Source organism: Anthonomus grandis, chromosome 14 (genome assembly GCF_022605725.1).
Source record: "Anthonomus grandis grandis chromosome 14, icAntGran1.3, whole genome shotgun sequence".
Lineage (NCBI taxonomy): Eukaryota > Metazoa > Arthropoda > Insecta > Coleoptera > Curculionidae > Anthonomus > Anthonomus grandis.
The window spans coordinates 11,550,174-11,571,637 of record NC_065559.1 but is presented as its reverse complement, the minus strand read 5'-3'; the positions used below and the strand labels follow the sequence as shown (position 1 = coordinate 11,571,637).

Genomic DNA, 21,464 nt, shown 5'->3' with positions numbered 1-21,464 from the left:
TCCATGTGGATATGGAAATTTCGTATAGAAATAAAACGCCATTTAAGAAATTAGTACTTGCTTAGAAGGAACGATTTTAGGAAAAATCCATTCGCAAAAAAATAAGCACTGAAAAAAGTCTCTGGGTGGTAGAGTTTGCATGCGTTGTATATGAAAGAGATAGGATTGATGTTCTTTGAGAGTTTTAAATAGAGTAAAGTTGCTTACATTTAATGTGTTGGAAATTTTTTGAACAGCTGTGTCTAGTGACTCTGCAATTAACTCATTATTTGTTGAATGAGCAAAATTATGTATTTTAAAAAATCTGTCAATCTGTAAAAATACGTTTGCTACAAAGCCCATCTTATGAAGTCGTATGATCATTCTATGTGACATATTTAGCTCCTAAAGTTTTTATGAAAGCTGTCCAATTACCAACTCATTCTAGCATACATAGGTAAAGAAATTCAGGAACTAGAAGAAAAAAGATGGATTTCTATATCTTCTATTCACACGATAGCTTGAAAAAATTTTAGTCCTAATCTTAATTTTCTCTTAATAGTCAACTAGTTTTTAACAAGTTTGATAGGAGTAAGTTAAAGTGCAAACAAATCATTAAGAAAAAAAGAACTCGAAAAAAGAAAATTTAAGAAACTGAGAACTTCGTCTAGTTCAGTTTGTACTTCTCGAGAGCACTTGCAGCAAGCCGTTTCTTTTTTAAGTTTGGTGCCATTTTTATCCAAAAACTGTTGAAGACGATATGGAAAAATATTGTATGATACGATATTCTACGTTCTGGATATAATACAGCATGCGATTGTCGAACTTGTCGATAACTTTTATTACTTTATAACTCTTATTGTTCTTAATCCCAATTTACAAAACCTTCACCTGACTGTCTACCTTTGAAATGTAAACAAATACGCACAGCATTGCCAAATTGTGACTTTTTTAATTCCTTAGATATTATTTTAGGACATAAAAGTTGTAGGAAAGAGGGTCTATTTTGTCTGAAATTTTATTTCGCTGTCGACTTTTGATACAAGTACATTATATCGGATCCGATCGAATCGGATTGGATTGGATAGATTGGAAGTTATCACTGGTATACTACCGGTTGTATAGATAAAGGAGTCTCGACTATTGCCAAACATGATAATGTGTGTGCGTAAACATATTGCCGTCTATAAAAAAAAATGTTGCGTTAAAGGAGTGCTGAGTTGGATTGGATTTAATTACAGACATACCATCCCTTACACTCTTAAATTTTACAAATCATATGTACATCCATACTATTTTTTATGTTAAAAATAATCTGAACAGTTACTTATAGCGATATGAACACTAAGCAATAGGAAAATAAGTGACGAGAAATTCTAAGTGAAAACCAGAATAGAAGAAGTAGAACTCTGTTTGCCTTTTTTGACAATATGCACTTCTGATAAAAATAGTTTAATTGAATTTCTAACTGTTTACAGGCCTAATTACTTAACATATCTTGAAAATTTAATTGTTGATTATTTTACCATTATTACCATGTATTATTAATGATGCTTTGCCTAATTTGGATATATTTATAACTAGTTCACCCTAATATACTATATACTACCTACTGACGTCTATTGATTGATGTAATAAAAAAACAGTCTTGCTAATTACTTTTAAAATTAAGGAATAATTAACTTATTTATCCATTAAAAATAAAACGAATTAGTCATTTTAAGTCTAGGCACGTATATAATAAAATTAAACTGAATACAATTGCAGGCAACACGATTTGCATTATTTATTATAAAAATAAGAGTCAATGTATGAAATGGTATTTGTTAGTCTATACTTTCCTTCATACTAAAATGCACGAAATACGTTTAAACTTATGTTTAATCTTGCTGTTACATTTGGCTTATTCTAGTGTAGTTTGTGATTATCTTTGGCCTTATGCACCTGAACATCGCCTTCCTTCGAAAATAGGTAAGTTTAAAGCTAAATATAATATTCACGAAATTAAGTTAAATTATACGTTATTAAATAAATATAAAGAATCAGAATATCTTCTGACCAATAGGTCACAAGATATTTTCATATATACTTGGTACATATGATAGTAATCAATTTAATTAACCTTTACATTACATTAACTACTTAATCGACGTTTTTTTAAAAGGAAAAAATAGGTTACTCGAATTATTCCGTCAGCTAATTAAAAAAATATGAATAATAAAATTGACTAATATGTGTTTGTCATAAGACTAGGTAATATGTGTTTACGCTTATTTGCCGATAATTAGTCTTCAGGGACAAGCGATAACAGGAAAAAGAAAAAAAAACGTGTAACTTCACCCTTCTAACTTGTTCCATTAGCTGATAAAAATATTGCAGTATAGAAATATTAATAATATTAATGATTTTTTTTTCACATTTTAAAATAATCAAAGGTACGTTTTAATCAAAGAGAATATAGAAACATAATATATATTTATTATAAAAAAGTTGTAGTTTGTAGAGTTTGTATTTTTTGTCAATGTAAATAAAAAACAAAAAAAAATCAAAGACTCTACAAACAACAACAGACCTACAAACAAATCACACCTGAACAGGTGTAGTAAAGAAATTAAAAATAAATAAAAATGCGAAAAATAAGATTTTGAAAGGCTGCCATTTTGCTATGGTGAGAAGTAAGTATTTTAGGATCATAAAGCATTCAGTGGGAGCTTTCAAACGATGTATCGCATGATCCCTCTTTCTATTTAATTTTATTTGATTTATTTTGAATAGCGTTTCGTCGCCATTTTAAAGCAAAATTAAAAAAACTGTTAAAAATTTTTTGGAAATTTTTAATAGTTTAATACGGTCTAACGAAAGCTGTTTTTAGTCCCACTACCAATTTGGCAATAAAATCGCCCATTGCGGCATTTTTCGTGCTTTGGGAGTCGTTGTATTAAATCTTATATACTTTGGCAGAGGTTTTCGACTTCCTCTTCTTCTTTGTCTGCAGCGTGGACTATTGTTCATCGTTATTGTATTTGGACAATGTCAGATTTGCAGGATGGGCTTTTAATTGAAGTAGCATTGCTCTGTTGGGATAAAATTAGACATACGTCGGCTAATATATTTTGCAACTATTATTCCAACTCCATATTGCAGATGCCTATATAATATTCCTGAATAAAATACTGTATCTTCTTCTTTATCAATACTTCCTACTCCTGGTCATCCAATCGCGCTTATTTGCATTATATTGATCTTCATTCTTTTCATTTCTTGGATGAGCATTTGGATTGGTTATTGTTTAATTTTTTTTTATTGATTTTTTATTACTCTAATTGTTCTTTTTAAGTTATTTTTTTTTTAGTTTAAATTGCTTATTGTTTAGTTAAATTATTTATTTTTTATTGTAATGATATTAAACTTTTCGTTGTGACAAAAAAGTTTTGAAGGATCTTTGTATGCATTTTATTTTTTTTGCACGAAAACGGTGCGTCGGAGCGCAAAAATGCAGGGGATGTGTTTTATTGAAAATAAACAAAATAATTCGAAATAAAAAAAAAATTGGCGTTTTTGTTTTTAATAAAAAAGTTAACATATATGTGCTGCAAATCCATCCCGGGACAGGTCCAATCACCTGCAATTTCTCAAAAAGTGCCTCACCACCTATCATTTCAAACCTAAATATTTCATTCAAATCGCTTTAAGCGTTTTTAATATAGAGGAAAAAAAACACCCTGTATTTTGGAACGGACGCACTTCCGACTATAGATGTCCTATTTCAAACTACTTCTTTTGTGGCTCCTGTATATACTCTAGCATTTTTCACCATTTTAAAGGGAACACTATATAATTCTATTACTCTACTACTATACCTGCACTATACTAGTAGTTATCTTACCACGTTTCTGTGACACATGCCATCCACATCTGAAGAAGTTGATGACACAAACCACACCCTATGCTAATTACTTCTTCGGCGTTGCGTCATAACTTCTTCGGCTACGGAACGCCATCCACATCTGAAGAAATTGATGAGACACGCTGATGACTTCTTTAGATAATTACTTCTTTGGCAATTAGTCATAACTTCTTCTTCTTCTTCTTACTACTTCTTCAGCGTTACGTCATCACTTCTTCGGCTAAAGGGCACTTCTGTCGACGACATATTGTGTCTTCTTCAGATGCGGATGGCATGTGTCACAGAAACGTGGTAAGATAACTACTTATACTATACCATTCTATATTATGAATAATAACATTATGTTAATTAACGGTTAAACGTAACTTTTTTTTTTAAATAATATTCTCTATTAATTATTATTGCATATTGATTTCTATTTTTTTAGGATGCTATGCAAGCGAGGACCAAAGTATTTTACCAGGCCATCCTTTCACTCTGACATGCGTCTGCAAAAAAGGTTATATTAGGAAAAATAAGGATTGCATCCCGGACCCTAAAACTTACGCTTCGATTTAGTTTCAAATAAGGATTTTTTTGATTATGTAACTGTATGTCTTATTTACATTTTTAATAAAGATATTGATTTTTTAAATGATTTCTTTTAAATTGCACAGGCTTGTTGGATACTACTCGGACTCTTTTAAAGGTAGAGTATTTTATCTTGGCAATAGTTATAGGCATCAAATTAGGTTTAAAACTCAGATTTAGAGCAAAGTTGACAAGTTTGATGCTTTAGAAAGATTAATAATAATACTACACTATTTTTATAGTTACATATCTTGAGAATAAAAAAAAATATATTATTACAGCATTGACAATTCTAGCGTCATGCTATTCTTAGTTAATCATATCAATCTACACATAAACAAGAAGAATTTGAAAAGTATTATTCGTGCTTGATAGGAATTACACAAATTCTAGGTACTCAGCGCTGCCAAATAATAATAAAAGCGGTCACAACTTCAAAGAGGCGAGCCTCCCACTCCCGAATGAATACGGATCATCACCCTATTCTTTAAGCTTTTTTAAGTAATTGTCGCGTTTTGAATTCAAATTTATTAATATTAAATACTTTAAAATTATCTGGTATAGAGTTATACAGGGTGTTTCGGGAGGAAGGGAAAATATTTTGGGAACATATTTAGAAGGTCAAAATAAGATAAATTAACCCATATGTTTTTATTCGATTCTTAACCGTTTCTGAAATAATCCGCTCTAAGATTTTTTTTGTAAATTTTTGAAATAAATACGTTCTCTGTATTTCTAACTCACGTTGCAAGTATGTCATCATTCATTGTTTGTTAATACCTATTTTAATTGACTGGTAGTTTTGACAAGCATGGTTAGCAGTTTGATTGATTCTGAGCGTTTCAATTGAAAAAAGCAAAGTTTACATTACGTAATGCACATATTCACCCATAGGGAGTATGCTGACATGATATTCGTGTATGGTTTCTGTAATGGAAGCGCATTACGTGCTGTTGATGAATACCGACGCCGTTTTCCAAATCGAAGAATTCCAAATAGAAAAGTTTTTTAGACAGTTTTTGCAAATGCTCAGGAAACAGGAATGTTTCCGAGCGTAAGAATTAATTCTAAACGAGAGGCGGGACTAAATGTGGAAAAAGGTTCTGGATATGGCTGAAGAGAACCCGGGTGTTAGTACGAGGCGGATTACAAAAGAACTTCGATTAGCATTACATGTGGATGTTTGGAAGACACTTAGGGGAAAAACGGTTTTAAGCCTTTCCATATTCCAACCGGTTCAACATCTTTAAGAGGGTGATTATGGCTTAAGGGTTCAATTTTGCGAATGGATCCAATAAAATCGAGGCCTACATAAATACATTTTATTTAGCGATGAAGCTCATTTTACCCTCAATGGAATTAATAACCGACACAATGAACATCGGTGGTCAGATGAAAATCCTCATGCCACGTTTGAACGAATCTTTCAACATCGATTCAGTGTTAACGTGATGTGTGAAATGCTGAACGACCAGTTGTTTGGTCCTTTTGCATTAGATGAGCGTCTTACTGGAGTAGGATATTTACGCTTTTTGGAAAACCATTTTGTACAGGGTGGCCAAATAAGAATGCGAGGTACTGTATCTAGGAAACTATTCATCGTAGAAGCTTGCGATAAAAAAATTTATTACTAAAATGGCCAAGAGAATGACCTGGAAAATATTTTCAAGTTTCTAAAATGGCCGCTAGGGGGCGCAACTGCAATCTTGAATCTAGAAAACTGATTTTTTTGTAAATTTTGCTGAATTAACCTAACAAAAAAATAGATGATTATTAAAATAGAGACTAATCCGAACCTTTTTTATTTGAATACTTTTGCTGTATCTCTAAAAATAAAGTGGTGGGGGGTGTTCAAAAGTTGGCTTAAAACACACCCTGTATACTAAAAACGCCTTAGCCGATTTTATCAAACTTGGGCTAGTTGAAAAGAGCTATTATTAAGCTACGAATATTATTATATTTCATGTTTTTTTAGTTTTTTAGTCAACTTTTGTTCAAAAGTTGGCTTAAAACACACCCTGTATACTAAAAACGCCTTAGCCGATTTTATCAAACTTGGGCTAGTTGAAAAGAGCTATTATTAAGCTACGAATATTATTATATTTCATGTTTTTTTAGTTTTACATCTCGCCGCTAGAGAGCTTTTTTCGGCTTTCTGACACAAATGACTAATTTTCTCAAAAAACTTAAATGCGTTGATATGATTTTTTTTTTCATAGAAAAATAGCTAAATGATGTCTAAATAATCTTGCAAAAACCGCAACTCGATATCTTGTTCCTAACTTAAAATATAGGCCAAAGAATATTTTATACCCTTAAACTTTAATTTTTTTATACTAATTATTTTGGAATTTTTTAAAATTTACTACTTTTGAAAACAAAATTTACCATTTTTGAAAATATTACCTAATATCACTAAAAGGTAAGTATTAATAATGCTTATATCAAAAATCAGACCTATTTTATGTTATATATTCACTATGGATATATAACGAAAAAAATAATTATTAGAAAGCACGCCATGGAATGCAACAAAACAAATGTCTACTCAAATTATAAACATTCCTCAAATTGTCAATAGTAAGTTGTCAAAAGTTTTACGTTACTTGAGCATTTTTTGTTTTTGCAAAATGCGTTTTACGAACGATGAAGCTGTTGATATGCTTGCGGTTTATTTTGAATGTCTTCAAAATGCTGCAGTAGCAAAAAGAGTTTATGCTGCTCGATATCCAAATCGAAGTCCTTGCGATATTAGATTTTTTCCCCGATTAGTGGCGAACTTACGAGCCAATGGTAGTTTTCGGCCTAGGTTTCAACGGCCAATAATTAGAAGAAATGTGGACAATATTAACAGCGTACTGGAAGGAAATCCTCATGTTAGCACAAGAGGATTATCCCTTGAATTAGGCATATCAAGAACAACGATTCAAAATATTTTGAAGGACAATAGGTAAATTCTAATAGCCATCGCCATATATGGATTTATTTAAGTTCAGCTTTTTTTTTAATATATTGATAGAATGCACCCATATCATGTTAATTTACATCAGGCATTGGAAGAAGCAGACTTTGACCGTAGGTTGGACTATTGCCATTGGATATTAGGCATGATACGCGAGGACAGAGATTTTTTATTTAAAATTTTTTGGACCGATGAAACCCCATTTAATAGTGACGGTAGAGTCAACCTCCATAACATGCATTATTGGTCTGCAGAAAATCCGCATTGGTTTCATGAAGTTCAGCACCAAGGGCGCTGAAGTTTAAATGTGTGGTATACTTGGAGGCAACATTATTGGACCATATTTTTTTGAGCAATCTCTAAATGGCAATGTTTTTTTCGACTTTTTGGTAAATCAATTACCGTTGTTGCTGGAAGATGTGCCACTGGAAGTCCGGCAAAATTTGTTTTTGCAGTTGGATGGTTATCCAGCACATTTTGCTAGGAATGTGCGAGAGCATATTAATAACATTTTTCAACAGCGGTGGATTGGAAGAGGAAGCCTGTTTCCATGGCCTCTGCGATCCTCAGACTTAACCTGTTTTGATTTCTATTTATGGGGGCGGTTAAAGGACATTGTATTTCAGACTCAGCCTACGACTAGAGAAGATATGAAAAACCGCATTCGTAATGCAATACATACCATACCGAGAGCCGAAATTGAAGCTGCAGTTCTATCTACCCATGAGAGGCTTCAGCAATGCATAGAGCGTGATGGTCAGCATTTCGAGCATTTACGGGGCATTAAAACCCTTTCTTTTTAAAATCGGTCCTTTATAGGGCCACAACTTACATTATAAAAGAAATTCGAAATAAATTATTAGTTTTGTAGTTTTTATAAATATTAAGTCTAAATATTAAGTATAATATATAAATATATTTTAATTTCCATATAAAATTTTCTTTGGCCTAAATTTTAGGTTAGGATGAAGATATTAAGATGCGGTTTTCGCAAGCATATTTAGGCGTCATTAAGCTATTTTTTTGTATAAAAAAATTTATACCATTGCATTTAAGTTTTTTGAGAAAATTAGTCATTTGTGTCAGAAAGCCGACAGAAGCCCTCTAGCGGCGAGATGTAAAACTAAAAAAACATGAAATATAATAATAGTCGTAGCTTAATAATAGCTCTTTTCAACTAGCCCAAGTTTGATAAAATCGGCTAAGGCGTTTTTAGTATACGGGGTGTGTTTTAAGCCAACTTTTGAACACCCCCCACCACTTTATTTTTAGAGATACAGCAAAACTATTCAAATAAAAAAGATTTGGATTAGTCTCTACTTTAATAATCAGCTATTTTTTTGTTAGGTTAATTCAGCAAAATTTAGTTGTCTGATGCCAAATTAAAGAAGGGAGTTCTGGTAGGTCCCGATATTAGGGCTTTATGTAGAGACCAAGACTTTCAAAATTCTACGACGCCTATCGAAAAGAAAGCCTTATGCTCATTTAAGGAAGTCTTTTTTTATGGTAAATATTATTGGCAAGTTCTTGGAAAATAACAAGGATTCAGACTATAAGAACATGGTCAGGAAAATGTTGGAATATTTTCGGCTGCGACATGAGTTTGAAGGTACACTTTCTATTCGCACATCTAAACCATTTGACAGGAAATCTTTGGGCAGTTAGCGAGGAACAAGGAGAACGTTTCCACCAAGATATTAAAGAGGTAGAAAGGCGTTACCAGGGTAGATGGAGTGTATCAACGTGATCAACGTGTATGCTACAACGTGATAATCCGCATAAAATTCACACTAGAAATTCTACAAAACGCAGTTTTTTTACAAAAAGGTGAAGATTTCATTACGTTAAGAATTAAAATTATGTTATATTTCAAGCATATATAAGTATTTATGGCTTATATTATTTATTTTTTGTGATTTGCAAAAACATCTTATCTGATGCATAAAAATGGATGACAAAATTGAAATCAGCATATCAAATTTATATAAAATCACTTATAAAATTAAAAACATCTCTCAAAGTTTTATTTTGTAGACCTGTGAGATCTATGGATCTATATTAGGAAAAAAAATATTATTAATTGGTTTTCAAGTTGCAAATCATATTATTTATATTTGTACCAAGAGGGCGATAAAATTCCCCTACAATGATTTTTTTATCCAGTAAATACACTTAAAATATTGATTCTGCATTAGAACAAGAATTCTTGCCTTTTTTTGTTTACTCATTTATCAAAATTTATATTATTGTACGAGGGTGGTACCAGAAGTACCCGACCCAAGAAAAAAAACACGAAAATTTTGGAAAAAAATGTATTTATTTTTCAACATAATCTACTTTCAGCTCTATACACTTTTCCCAGCGTTGTTTTATAAGTTCGATACCCTTTTTATAATAAGAACTGTCTTGCGCCTCGAAATAGTCATTAACTGCAGACATCACATTCTTCATCGTTGGAAAATCTTTGACCACTGAGCCAGTTTTTTAAGTTTCAGTCATGGTTATGAGACGACGCAAAAATTCTGCTTTGTTGCTATTAAATTTCGCTAAACACTTAATTGGAACATCTTCACGACACTGTTTTTGCTCGAGTGTGAGCAAACGCGGCACCAATCTTGCACACAGCTTTCTCATGTCAAAATTTTCAGTTAATATGCGATGTACCGGACTTTTTGAAATGCCTACTATGTCCGCTAGCTCGCGCACTTTCAGTCCATGATCATCCAGTACCGCTTTGTGAATTTTCTTTAAAATTTCTGGAATCGTCAGCTCATTTGGTCGACCACTGCGATGCTCGTCTTGGCAGCTCGTACGGCCTTGTTTAAACTCTGCTACCCAATATTTTACTGTTAATAACGAAGGAGCAGACTCACCCAGAGTAGAATCCATTTCAGCTTTTATATTGGTATTATTGTATCACATAACGATGACCAATTTTCTCCATTTTCACAAATTCACTGAAAACGTTCACTATTGATGGCTGCCAAACAAATACTGAACAACGTGGCGTCTTCAAACTTGAAACATATGCTTTATAGATTGTATACTTTCTAATACACGGATACTTTTCAAGCTACCGACATCTCTAGGTCAGGTCGGGTTCTTCTGGGACCACCCTCGTATGGTTGTCAGCACGAATCGTTTATTCGACTAATGGTATTAGTATTTTAATAGTGCGTATTTTACTTGTCTTATTATGTTGTGCAGAAAAATGACCGGTAGTTATGGAGAATAGCGGCTTTTTTGAATATCCACCAAAAATGGTCTGGTTTTTTGCAAAATGGATAGATTTGGATATATATTTTTTACTAAGAGTGGCGTATAGCCAAGTTTTACAACGATGAGGGTGTAATCACGCAATAAGTCACTCACGGCGGCATGCGGGTTACGTGACAGTTTGTCCAATTTTAACAATTTGAAACCTATGGCCAACCCAACCCAATCCAACCTCACTTCACTTGTCACCTGCTTGTTGACAAAAGTTATTTTCAACACAATTTATTTTCTAAAAGTATTTAAATACGCATAGTTTGTCAATCGAAATAGGCGGCAATTGAGGAATTGAAATTCATAAAGATTGATTGCTTAAGAATATAAAAAGGCATTTATTAAAAACAAACCGAAAAAGTCTTGAAGGCTTGGAATAGAAATAATGAGTATTTGACTATGGTCACATATTTCAGAATGCACCTAGATGTAAAACTATTCAGAGTAGTATCCTTTGGCAGTTTCAATAAATCCAATTAGAAAAAAATGCTTTAAGGAGGAACATTTAAGTCATCCTGAGATCAGGCACCTTTAACAAGAAACTGCAAATTAAAATTACGATGCTAGTTTAATTAAGAAGTTACACATGTGCAAGGAGATCCGTTCAATTAAGTTACCAAACCTAAATAAATCTTTATTAAGCCTAGATACTAGTACCTGTTGATTGATTGATCTATTAAATCTGCCTAATAAATTTAAATGTGTTTTTTTTAAATCAAAAAAAACCTACCTGGAATTCTTGATCATTTGGATAAATAATCTTTGTAGCCGGTCTATTTGTCCTTGTAAATGTAATTCCGGGTGTATTTGCGGCCAACTCAATAGCCCTTTCAGCAGCCACAGCATCCGCTGGATAGAAGACTGTTGAGCCGGGAATTGATCTGAACATAGAAATATCCTCGAGTCCCATCTGGCTAGCACCGTCTTCACCAATAGATACACCGCAGTGGGATCCAACAAAGTTCACGTTACTTTGAGAAATAGCTCCCATACGAATCTAAAAAGAATAAGAACATTTATTTATTAAGAGTATTTTCATTTCAAAATAAATCACCCTTTATAACTTACTTTAAAAAAAACACGTTAGCCTAAATATACAGAGAGCAATTCAATTTTGTATTTATTAAAGTTTTGTCAATCGTCTCTTCACTTTCAGCTAATTTCCCCTAAACCTAATTTTGTTAACGTACAGGTAGTCCCATTTTGGGTACTTTTGCGGAATATCTCCGTTATTTTTAGAGATAAAGAGTCGCGGTTTTCGCAACACTGTGCTACTTTTGTGTAAAACTAAAGATGTTAAATACAATTTATTAATTAATCTAGTTAATTTAAGAAATTGTAGGGTTAATATTGAGTAGCTGGCCTTAAAGTCCGCTAGACTTCGCCTTTTGAGAAATGTATTTTTCCCCTTGAAATTGTCTTTCTTAATAAAGACATTTATTATTATTATTATTATTAAGTTTTCCATTTATTACACCAGCACATAGCTTCAAAGTAAATGTCTTTATCTTTCGTGATCCGTTCCAGGATAATAGGAATTATGTGAGAATCAGTTGAACTACCAATCAGTTGGGTTAAAGCCAAATAGTTTTAAGCCAAAAAAGAATTTTTTAAATAAGGTTAGTGTAGTTTAGTACCCAAAGGTAACTTAGTTTTATATTTGTTCGTATATTTTATTTTTATAATAACTTTTGATTCGCTGGTTTAACTATAATGTTAATGTTTTTCTCAGTCAGGAATAGTCTTTAGACTATTACGAAATATTTTGCTTACTATTTGTTTGTACGTTAAATGATTTAACTTTTACTATACAGCTGATGTCATTAAGGTTAGTTCACTTTGAAATGGAGGAACTATATAAAAACATTTTCAAATATCTTTAAAACTAACCTGATCATAGGCTCTGGCCAGAAAAGCACCAAAAGTAGATACAAAAGCGACTGTTCTATCTCTGCAAGCTGCCCCTATAGCTACACCAACCATATTTTGTTCAGCAATAAAACACTCGATATACTTAGTGTTGTCGAACTTTTTCAAATCTTCCGAAAAAGTCGAGTTTTTCATGTCCCCATCCAGAGCGATAACTCTAGGATTGGATTTGGCAAGTTTTACTAATGCGGTACCATAAGCATTTCTGGTAGCGAGACATTGTCCAAGTTTGTAGTTTGGTGGTGACGCAAGTTTAATGTTTTCGATGCTTATTGCAGGAGCTTTTGTTATTGGCTTAGGTATGGTGAACTTTAGTTTACCTAAAAAATAGCATGCGTATTAAGTATTAATAAATATAAAAAATAGAGACTTATAAGACATATTATAGGTTTATATACCTTTGTTAACTAAAAGCCCTTCTAAATGTTCTAAAACTCTTTCGGTTTCCTTTCCCAAAGGCTTTCCATGCCAGCCTTCCTTATCTTCAATATCTGGAAAGTCTCTTCCCTTAAAGGTTTTAGCGATAATAGCAGTAGGTTTTCCTTTTGTCGCACTAGCAGTATCAAAAGCCTTAACAAGATCTTCTACATTATGACCATCTACTGCCAATGAGTTCCATCCAAAAGCAGCCAATCTTGATTTGTAAGATTCGAGATCGTGTCCAAGAGCTGTAGGCTCAGACTGTCCCAAGCGGTTTACATCAATAATCAGGACCAAATTATCGAGGTTGTAGTAGCTGATAAATTGAATTGCTTCCCAGATTGATCCCTCAGCGCATTCTCCATCGCCAATTAGACAATAAATTCTAAAATAATATTATAATACAAGAATGGATATATTATTTCTTCATAAATATCTTTTAAATACAATTCGAATTTTACCTTGCATCAATATTGTCATAATTCTTGGTCACATATGCCATACCAGCAGCGTTGGATAAACCTTGCCCCAAAGATCCAGTTCCAACATCGATAAAGTTTAATCTCGGAGTTGGATGACCTTCCAAGTCGCTACCCAGTTGTCTTAGTTTTAACAGTTCAGCTTCTGGTATAACGCCATTTTCCACCCAAGCGGCGTACAAGGCGGGTGCTGCGTGTCCTTTTGAAAGTACAAATCTGTCGCTGGATATATCTTTTGGTGAGCAGGTGGTGTAACGCATAGTGTTGAAGAACAGAACCGAGAGAATTTCTGCGGCTGAGGAGCTTGTCGTGGGATGTCTGAGAATATAAAAAGGGATTTTTTAAGTAACAAATTAAAATATAACAGTATTGTTCGTTTTTGTTCTCTGTCACTTTTTGTTTTTCTTATATTGAGGGGCATTAAAAGTGCATAATATTACATCCATAATGATAATTTGGATTTTAGATCATCAGATTATCGTGCACTTAATCAGTCTGGGTCAGTTTAATTAGTACTTATTATTTTTCAGTTTGCTCTTGAAAATTTGTCAAATATTTTCTATAAAATTATTTTTATGTCAATAAATATATTAATTCTTTCATAAAAAGTTTTCGGTCAGAACGTTTCCGATAAATTAATTCAATAAATTATTCAAAAAGAGAAAGCTCATAAAAATCTAAATTGAGCCAGTTAGACGAGGACTATGGTGAATTTTCTAGGCTTCGACGTTTATCTTCTCGGAAATGTCAGAACCAATATGTTGATTGCACTAAAAAGCTTTGGTCAATAACAAGTGAAAAATCTGTTCCTGCCCAACAGCTTTTTGTCAAATAAGACAAGTTTTACAAGTGAGAAAATCGCTAAGAAATATGTTTGCTCATTACTTTTAAATCGTGGCTAAAAAGAAAAAATACCCAAATTTTCTCTAAAAAAATGCAGTTTTAATCTATCTAGACCATTACATTTTTGATCTTTTTCTTCAAACGGGGTGTTTTCAGATTTTTGAAACGAGAGCTTTATTAAACCTATATTACTAATTATTGTTTCATCTGCAGACTCAAAGTTTTTGAAAATTTGAAAGTGGAATTTCAAAGTTTTTGAAAATTTGGTGTGTGACTCTCCATCCGTACTGTTGGTTGCTTTGGAAAAGGGTGTGCAGGTAAATGCAATATACACCGACTTCTCCAAGGCATTTTATATTGAGTCTCACAAAACATAAGTTTAAGCTATTTGAGATTGATGGAACTTCATTGTCATTGTTTAGGTGCTACTTATCCAATAAAAGGCTTATTGGTCAAATTGGTGCTTTTCTGTCTAGCGTATTTTAGATATCAACTGCTGATTCTCAGGGCTCATGCCTTAGACCACTCCTTTAAAATATCTTACTTGCTGCAGTTACCTGCTTCTTGCAGTTAATCTAAGCTGTGTTGTCAATTATTCCAGGCCTATAATTAATATACAATATAATCTGGATAACCTTTTTTCACTAGTGTTTGAGAAATGGTATGTTACTGAATCCCTCTAAATGTAGAACTATGAGCTTTGCTCGCACTAGACGTTGTATACAGTGACCGCTTAAAGTTCCGCATAAATTCGATAAAAATTAGAGACATGATTTTTTGAGAAAACGCTCGGACCCGTCGATTTTTATTTCAAGTTGCGCATTATTTCACATAAATTTTTGTATACAGGGTGGAACAAAAAAAAAGATATGACGTCATCGGTCGTTTTTTTAAATGGAATGCTATATTTTTTATTGCATTTATCAAACATAGGCGAAATTCCAAGCAAGTTTCGTATGACACACCTTAGCTCAAAACTCAACTGTTTCAGAAATATTAACATTTAACCAACAAGAAAACAAGTAAGTACGTCCATTTACAAATTAAGATAAAATCTTTGTCCTATCCATCTTCCTGGGAACACTGTATCCAAGTAATTACGGACATCTCGAAAGAAATGTGGCGGAGCGTCGTCTTGCTGAAACCACAAATTATCTGTCGGGACAGCAGGGTCTTGTTCGTCTGGGTATAGGGCAGCCAAAGCAGGGATAAGATTTTCTTGAAGAAAATTCAAATAGCGTTGTCCTGTTAAGTTTTCTTCGAAAAAGTATGGCCCTATTACTTTATTTTCCACGATACCAGCCCAAACATTAATAGATTTACGGTATTGTGTATGAGCCTCAGTTGCCCAGTGTGGATTTGACACTGACCAGTACCGACAATTTTTGCTGATTTACGACACCGTTTAAACAAAAAGTTGTTTCATCCGAAAACAAAACTCGTAACACAAACCGACTGTTATTATTGCAAATGTTCATCATTTGCTCGCAAATTGGTTTCTTCGATCAGGATCGTCCTTATTTAATTCGTGTATTAGTCTAATTTTATAAGGGTGGTATTCATTTCCTTTTAAGATGCGTCTTACTGACGTTCCGGCTATACTATTATCAACTGAAATTTGTGCAAAAAGTTGCATTGTTTGGATTTTCTTCGACGGAGAGCAGAAGGTTTAACATTGTTTCTTCAGAAATTTTTGGACGACCTGATCTTGGAAAATCCCTAACATGACCTGAAGTTATGAATTTGTGCTCTATTCTTACTAACTGTTGACTAAGAAATAGGATGGTTTGGGTATTTGACATTAAACAGTTCACTTACTTCCTTTTGCGCGCGCACTCGATCCCCGTACCTTAACATCATCAAAATTTCAATTAGTTGGGTTTCGTTAAATTAGCCATAATTTATTCTGATAAAAACTATTAATTTTCGAACTAAAAGTGACATTCGAAAATGGAGATTCTTCACAAATGCAACCATGGAAATAGAAACAATTGGCAGTGTCCATAACATTATTTTCATCCTCGACTTTACCTTAGTTTGTAAATAGACGTACTTATTTGTTTTCTTGTTACTTAAATGTAAATATTTCGTAAACAGTTGAGTTTTAAGATAAGGTGTGTTTTACGAAACTTGCTTGGAATTTCGCCTACATTTCATTAAATTCTATAAAAAATATAGCATTCTATTTAAAAAAACGACCGATGACGTCATATCTTTTTTTTTGTTCCACCCTGTATACAAAAATTTATGTGAAGTAATGCGCAACTTAAAATAAAAATCGACGGGTCCGAGCGTTTTCTCAAAAAATCATATCTCTAATTTTTATCGAATTTATGCGGAACTTTAGGCGGTCACTGTATAATACAATTACAAGTTTTACCAATATAGTCTAAGAGCCTCTCTTATCAGAGACCTTGGTGTTGCACTGGATAGAAATCTCTAGTTTAATGTTCATTAGGATAATACTGTTGCTAGGATTATTTCGTTGCTTGGATTTATTAGAAGTACCTCGAAATTTACGGATAGAAAGTCTTTAAAATTCCTCTACTGTGCCTTCGTCCGTCCTTACCTAAAGTACGGATGTTGTATTTGGTCCCTATACTAGAATTATAGCCTCAAATTAGTTGAGCACAAGGTATTAAAACTTATTTTAAAATAATTGTTTAAAATAAAGATTCCCAAATACTTAAATTTATAAATATGGCCCCTATTACAGCATGCCATAGAAAAAAAGATCTCTTAACCCTTTAGAAAATTCTGCATAATAGGGTGTCACTCCTGAATGACTTGAAAAAATTAATTTACATATTCCATAAAAATCATGTTTTTCACTATCCTATTTACCATACCAATTATGACTTGAATAAACTTAGCTCTAGAATCACCAGACTGATATAATAAATATTCTGAAATTGACTTCTTTGGGTCGTTACATACTTTCCTGAGGCAGATACATGAGAGATTCCATTGATATTACAATTATTTTATTAAGTTTTTTTAATTTATTTCATTATTAATTTAATATTTTTATTGAACTGATATGGTGTATCTATTTAGTTTTAAGATAATTTTTTGAAATTGATGTATTTTGAATTTAATGCTGGCCGTTGATAAATAAAATAAATAGATTATTTTGCGCACTATAGCAGAACCAAGTTGAAGCAGTGGAACTTCTTCTATGTCAATCTACTATGTAGGAAAGGAGTGTTAATGTGGGAAATAAGGGTTTCTAAAAAAACTGCAATATTAATTATCACAGACAACAAACCGCATGGATTAAATGAATTTATGAATACTGTGTGTATTTAAGTTATTCTGCAGCTTTTAACAATAGGCAATACAAATAGAGATTTACAGATACAAAATTATTTTTACTTATGCAAAATTTTTAAAAGATTTGGATCTGTCATTCCTTTTATCTAAGATTATAAGAAAGCAACTATACAGCCAGGTATTAAATAAATCAAATATAATATCATGATGGCGTCGGCATCACCAGGTGGGAGAGAATAGGAATTTGGAAATAACTTAAATTCATTCTTCTTAATAATTTGGGAAGTTATTAAAATATTTTTGTTAGCTATATTTGTCTTAATGATCTTATGATTATCATACGACAATTCTGGCACGAACTTTCGAGGATTTCCAGTAAATGGTGATAGTATAGAGGCTATGAGTAAACGTTTTAATTTTAAAATCAACGCTATCAATACCAATCTTATAGTAATAGGTCACCAGCCCATAAATAATACCGCATCACGGCTTAAATATCTGGATTTCATGATCAACGAACGATGGACCTGCGATGAAAAAGGTAAATTGAGAAGGAATTATTAGACTATGGATAGTAAAGTGTTATAATATAAGTCCATCTTACTATACGGCGTCGAAACCTGTGTTGGGATTCTAGAATTACGAGTCGACACGATTAATCGATATGACTGATTCTAAATAAAATTTTCAATCCTTAGTGTCTTGCGGTTTGCTTAGTTTTTAACGATTTGTCGACGACACGCTTGGGTATATCGTATGCACCAGACGATATATCTTCTTCCTTATTTAATACGTGCATAATGTGTCAGCATCTTTTTTTAAACGTATTTGTTTCATCGATTGTTTATCAGGTTTTTATTTGTTTATAAGAAGTTTTCTTAAATCCAACAACTAATAAGTCTAATTCGACCCTATTTTCCACAACATCCTGTCAATAATGGAGGCAAAGGATGTAGAGGTACCATTGAATAAGCAGTTTTAGTATGTTAAGATTTTATGCCACAGGTTGTTACCAAAGAAGAATTGGACAAGATTTTAATTTTGGAATTACTGCAAGTCGTTGGATCCATAAAACTACTAAAATTATGGACAATCACCTTACTGACCGATTTATTAATTTTTCAAATACAAGAGATGAAAGGCAACTTAATAAATTAAGATTTATGAAGAGATTCAATTTTCCTGGTATTATAAGTGCTTTTGGTTACACTCATGTTGCCACATTAAAACCAAAAGTGGTTGAGCACAACAAATTTTTGTGATTTTTCATGAATTCAATTATTATTTCCCTATAGGTAGCGGTGGTTTTAAATGATATTTTAAAGAAATAATGTTTCTATTTTAAAGAAATAATGTGAGCATATATTTAAATTAAAAAACACAGAGGCGAAAAAATTTACAAAACAAATGAAAATTCTTGGAGTGTTTATCAATAGAAAAGACAATTGACGTTTCCATCTGTCAAATATTAGGAAAAATAACAAATATATACCAACAAATTTAAATTAAATCGAATAAAACGAGTTTAGCCGACGAATGAAATTTAAAATCACCTTTCTCGTCACGACTGAGTCGCGATCGAATTCGAAGTCGTGATCGTATCGAGATCGAGTTGTGATTTTAGATTCCCAGCCATGGTCTCTTAAAATTGGAACTCTCACCCGTATCGAGGCACTTAAAATATGGACTCTTCGAAGATTCTTGCGCGTGCCATGGACTGCAAAAGCCACAAATGAGGAAATTTTAAGAATTGCAGGCTACGAACCAGCATTACTTAACATCGTAAAAGAAAGAAAAGTTTCCAACCTCACCATAACACATTTAATATTTTATTTTTAGGTTAAGATTAAAATATCCGTTTCCCTAAATAAGAAGTATGGAAAATATATGCAAATAATTTTTACAAAAAACAATAAAACGCCTTTCGAAACAAAAAAACACGATGACATTATTGGTTTAAGACTTAAAAAAAGTAAAAATGCTATATTAATTTAATTTATTTATAGAGGTAATTTTTAAATGTTATATTCTAAGAATAACGGTTAATTAAAAGTTTTTGTTTTTAAATAAATACATATAAAAAATATTGTTTTGCTCTGATGACTATGTTTTGTTCTACTATGACCACTAAACTTTCTTAGCCCTTTAGTATAAGCACATATACATGATTACACAGTACATATTCCCAAGTATCTTCTTGTATAACTTAACTATATCCTCGCGATGCTGATGGTATAAGGTAAGTTTTTTTTAAGTGGTAGTAGCTGGTCAAAAAACTTTTTATTTTTTACATTTCTGTTTTTTATCAAAATTGACTGGTGCTGAAAGTCTTTAATAGAGTGGCACATATGCTAACGGCAGCTTATCAGTCTGGAGAACATTAATTGGTGGTGGCTTAGTACGAATCATTTTAGAAATGCTTACCTTTTAAATTATGGGCGCCATTCAGTTTAATGTGTTTCTTTAAAATGCAGTAGTAAGAACCTTTAACTGGCAAATTGGTTTTCATATAAACAAAAAGGATGTTAAGAAATAAAACACATAGTAAAACATAAAATAAGCCTTAATTGTTAACACTGCTATATTATAAAAATATACAATTACTGGTCAATGTTTATTATATAACCTTTCACTTAAATAAATCATTGTTGTAAAAATTATAAGACAGTTTCTTGTTAAAAGTACAACCCCTGAAATCAAACTATGCAATAAAGCTATAAACATAAAAAGAAATCAATAACCCGCTAGTATGTAACTACTCTCTGGCCAAAGTTAGTAACCTACCTCACAGTACACTGTAAAACATATACTAAACCAAATAAAAATATATAAACCTTTCAGTGCGGTTGCTTACATATGTATAATACGGTATAAAAATCAGGATAGTGAAATTAAAATGTATTATGTAAAATATTATTTCAGTAATTTATATTACAGTGCAAATTGCCAAGAAGGAGCTGTAGGCACTAAACAATAATTAATAACTTAGGTAGCCATCAAATAGTAGAAATTAGCCAATATGATCATTCCCAAAATCGAAATAACAATACAAATCAGAAATCGTAAAATGCTTACACATTTCTTTTATTCGGTTTGACCTGGTAAGGATATGTGATACGGATTCAAGGACAGCAGCTGACTAAGATCTAATCAATAACGTCATGAATAGGCAAGGAATCCTGTTAAAGCTCTAATTCATGATGGTAAATGGGAACAGCACCTGAGATGGCTCTGGATAGTCTTGAGATGGCCCTTAATTCTAAGATTTCACTTAAGACATGGTTTAGGATCCGGCATAAGACCCTAAAATAAACACGTGAAACCTCAAAAATGGCGGCCTTAAAAACGATGAGAAAACGTTTAACAAAGAATAGCAATCAAGCTAAACGTTAAGATGTTGGAGGGTCTTTTATAAAGTGTATTAAAGTAATCTTTCATATTACATAGCTAGTATCGCCATGAGGTAACTATGAGGTTGAATCTCGACGTCGAGCAATTGACCTGACAATTTGTTAACCTGAAGACCACACCATTTGGAAAGAAAGCCAAAACGCAATTTCTGGGTACCTCTTCGATAGATAATCCCACGCAGGCTCAGTTTAACAAGAATTGACGATGCAACGTTGCCTTGCTTTAGCAGCGACTTAAGAGTATGGAAATCAATCTAATCCCAAAAGGCAAAGTATTCAAATTACAGGAAAAATAATGGCAACAACAGCCCGGTATCGAAAATGCCAATACGTAAAAGTTGATTCTTGAGCATGGCGCACGTGACAAAGACAGTCAGAGAAAAAGAGAAAAACAATCCGATTCTAGGAGTTCTTATTTTTACAAT

The 21,464-nt window shown here is 32.5% G+C and overlaps 1 protein-coding gene and 1 long non-coding RNA gene across 2 annotated transcripts in view; one reads left to right on the top strand and one right to left on the bottom strand.

Annotated features, from left to right (window-relative positions):
* LOC126744589 (transketolase-like protein 2) overlaps window positions 1–21,464 on the bottom strand; it is a 41,822-nt gene that overhangs the window by 10,645 nt on the left and 9,713 nt on the right. Inside the window, exons 2-5 of the mRNA XM_050452089.1 lie at window positions 13,496–13,831; window positions 13,013–13,419; window positions 12,576–12,934; window positions 11,416–11,682 (exon numbers count right to left, since the gene is read on the bottom strand). Of these exons, the coding sequence (XP_050308046.1) occupies window positions 11,416–11,682; window positions 12,576–12,934; window positions 13,013–13,419; window positions 13,496–13,831 (1,369 nt within the window). The remainder of the gene's footprint in view (window positions 1–11,415; window positions 11,683–12,575; window positions 12,935–13,012; window positions 13,420–13,495; window positions 13,832–21,464) is intronic.
* LOC126744595 (uncharacterized) lies at window positions 1,712–4,520 on the top strand. Its single transcript, XR_007663239.1, has 2 exons — window positions 1,712–1,950; window positions 4,314–4,520. It is a non-coding gene; the product is annotated as an uncharacterized LOC126744595 (long non-coding RNA).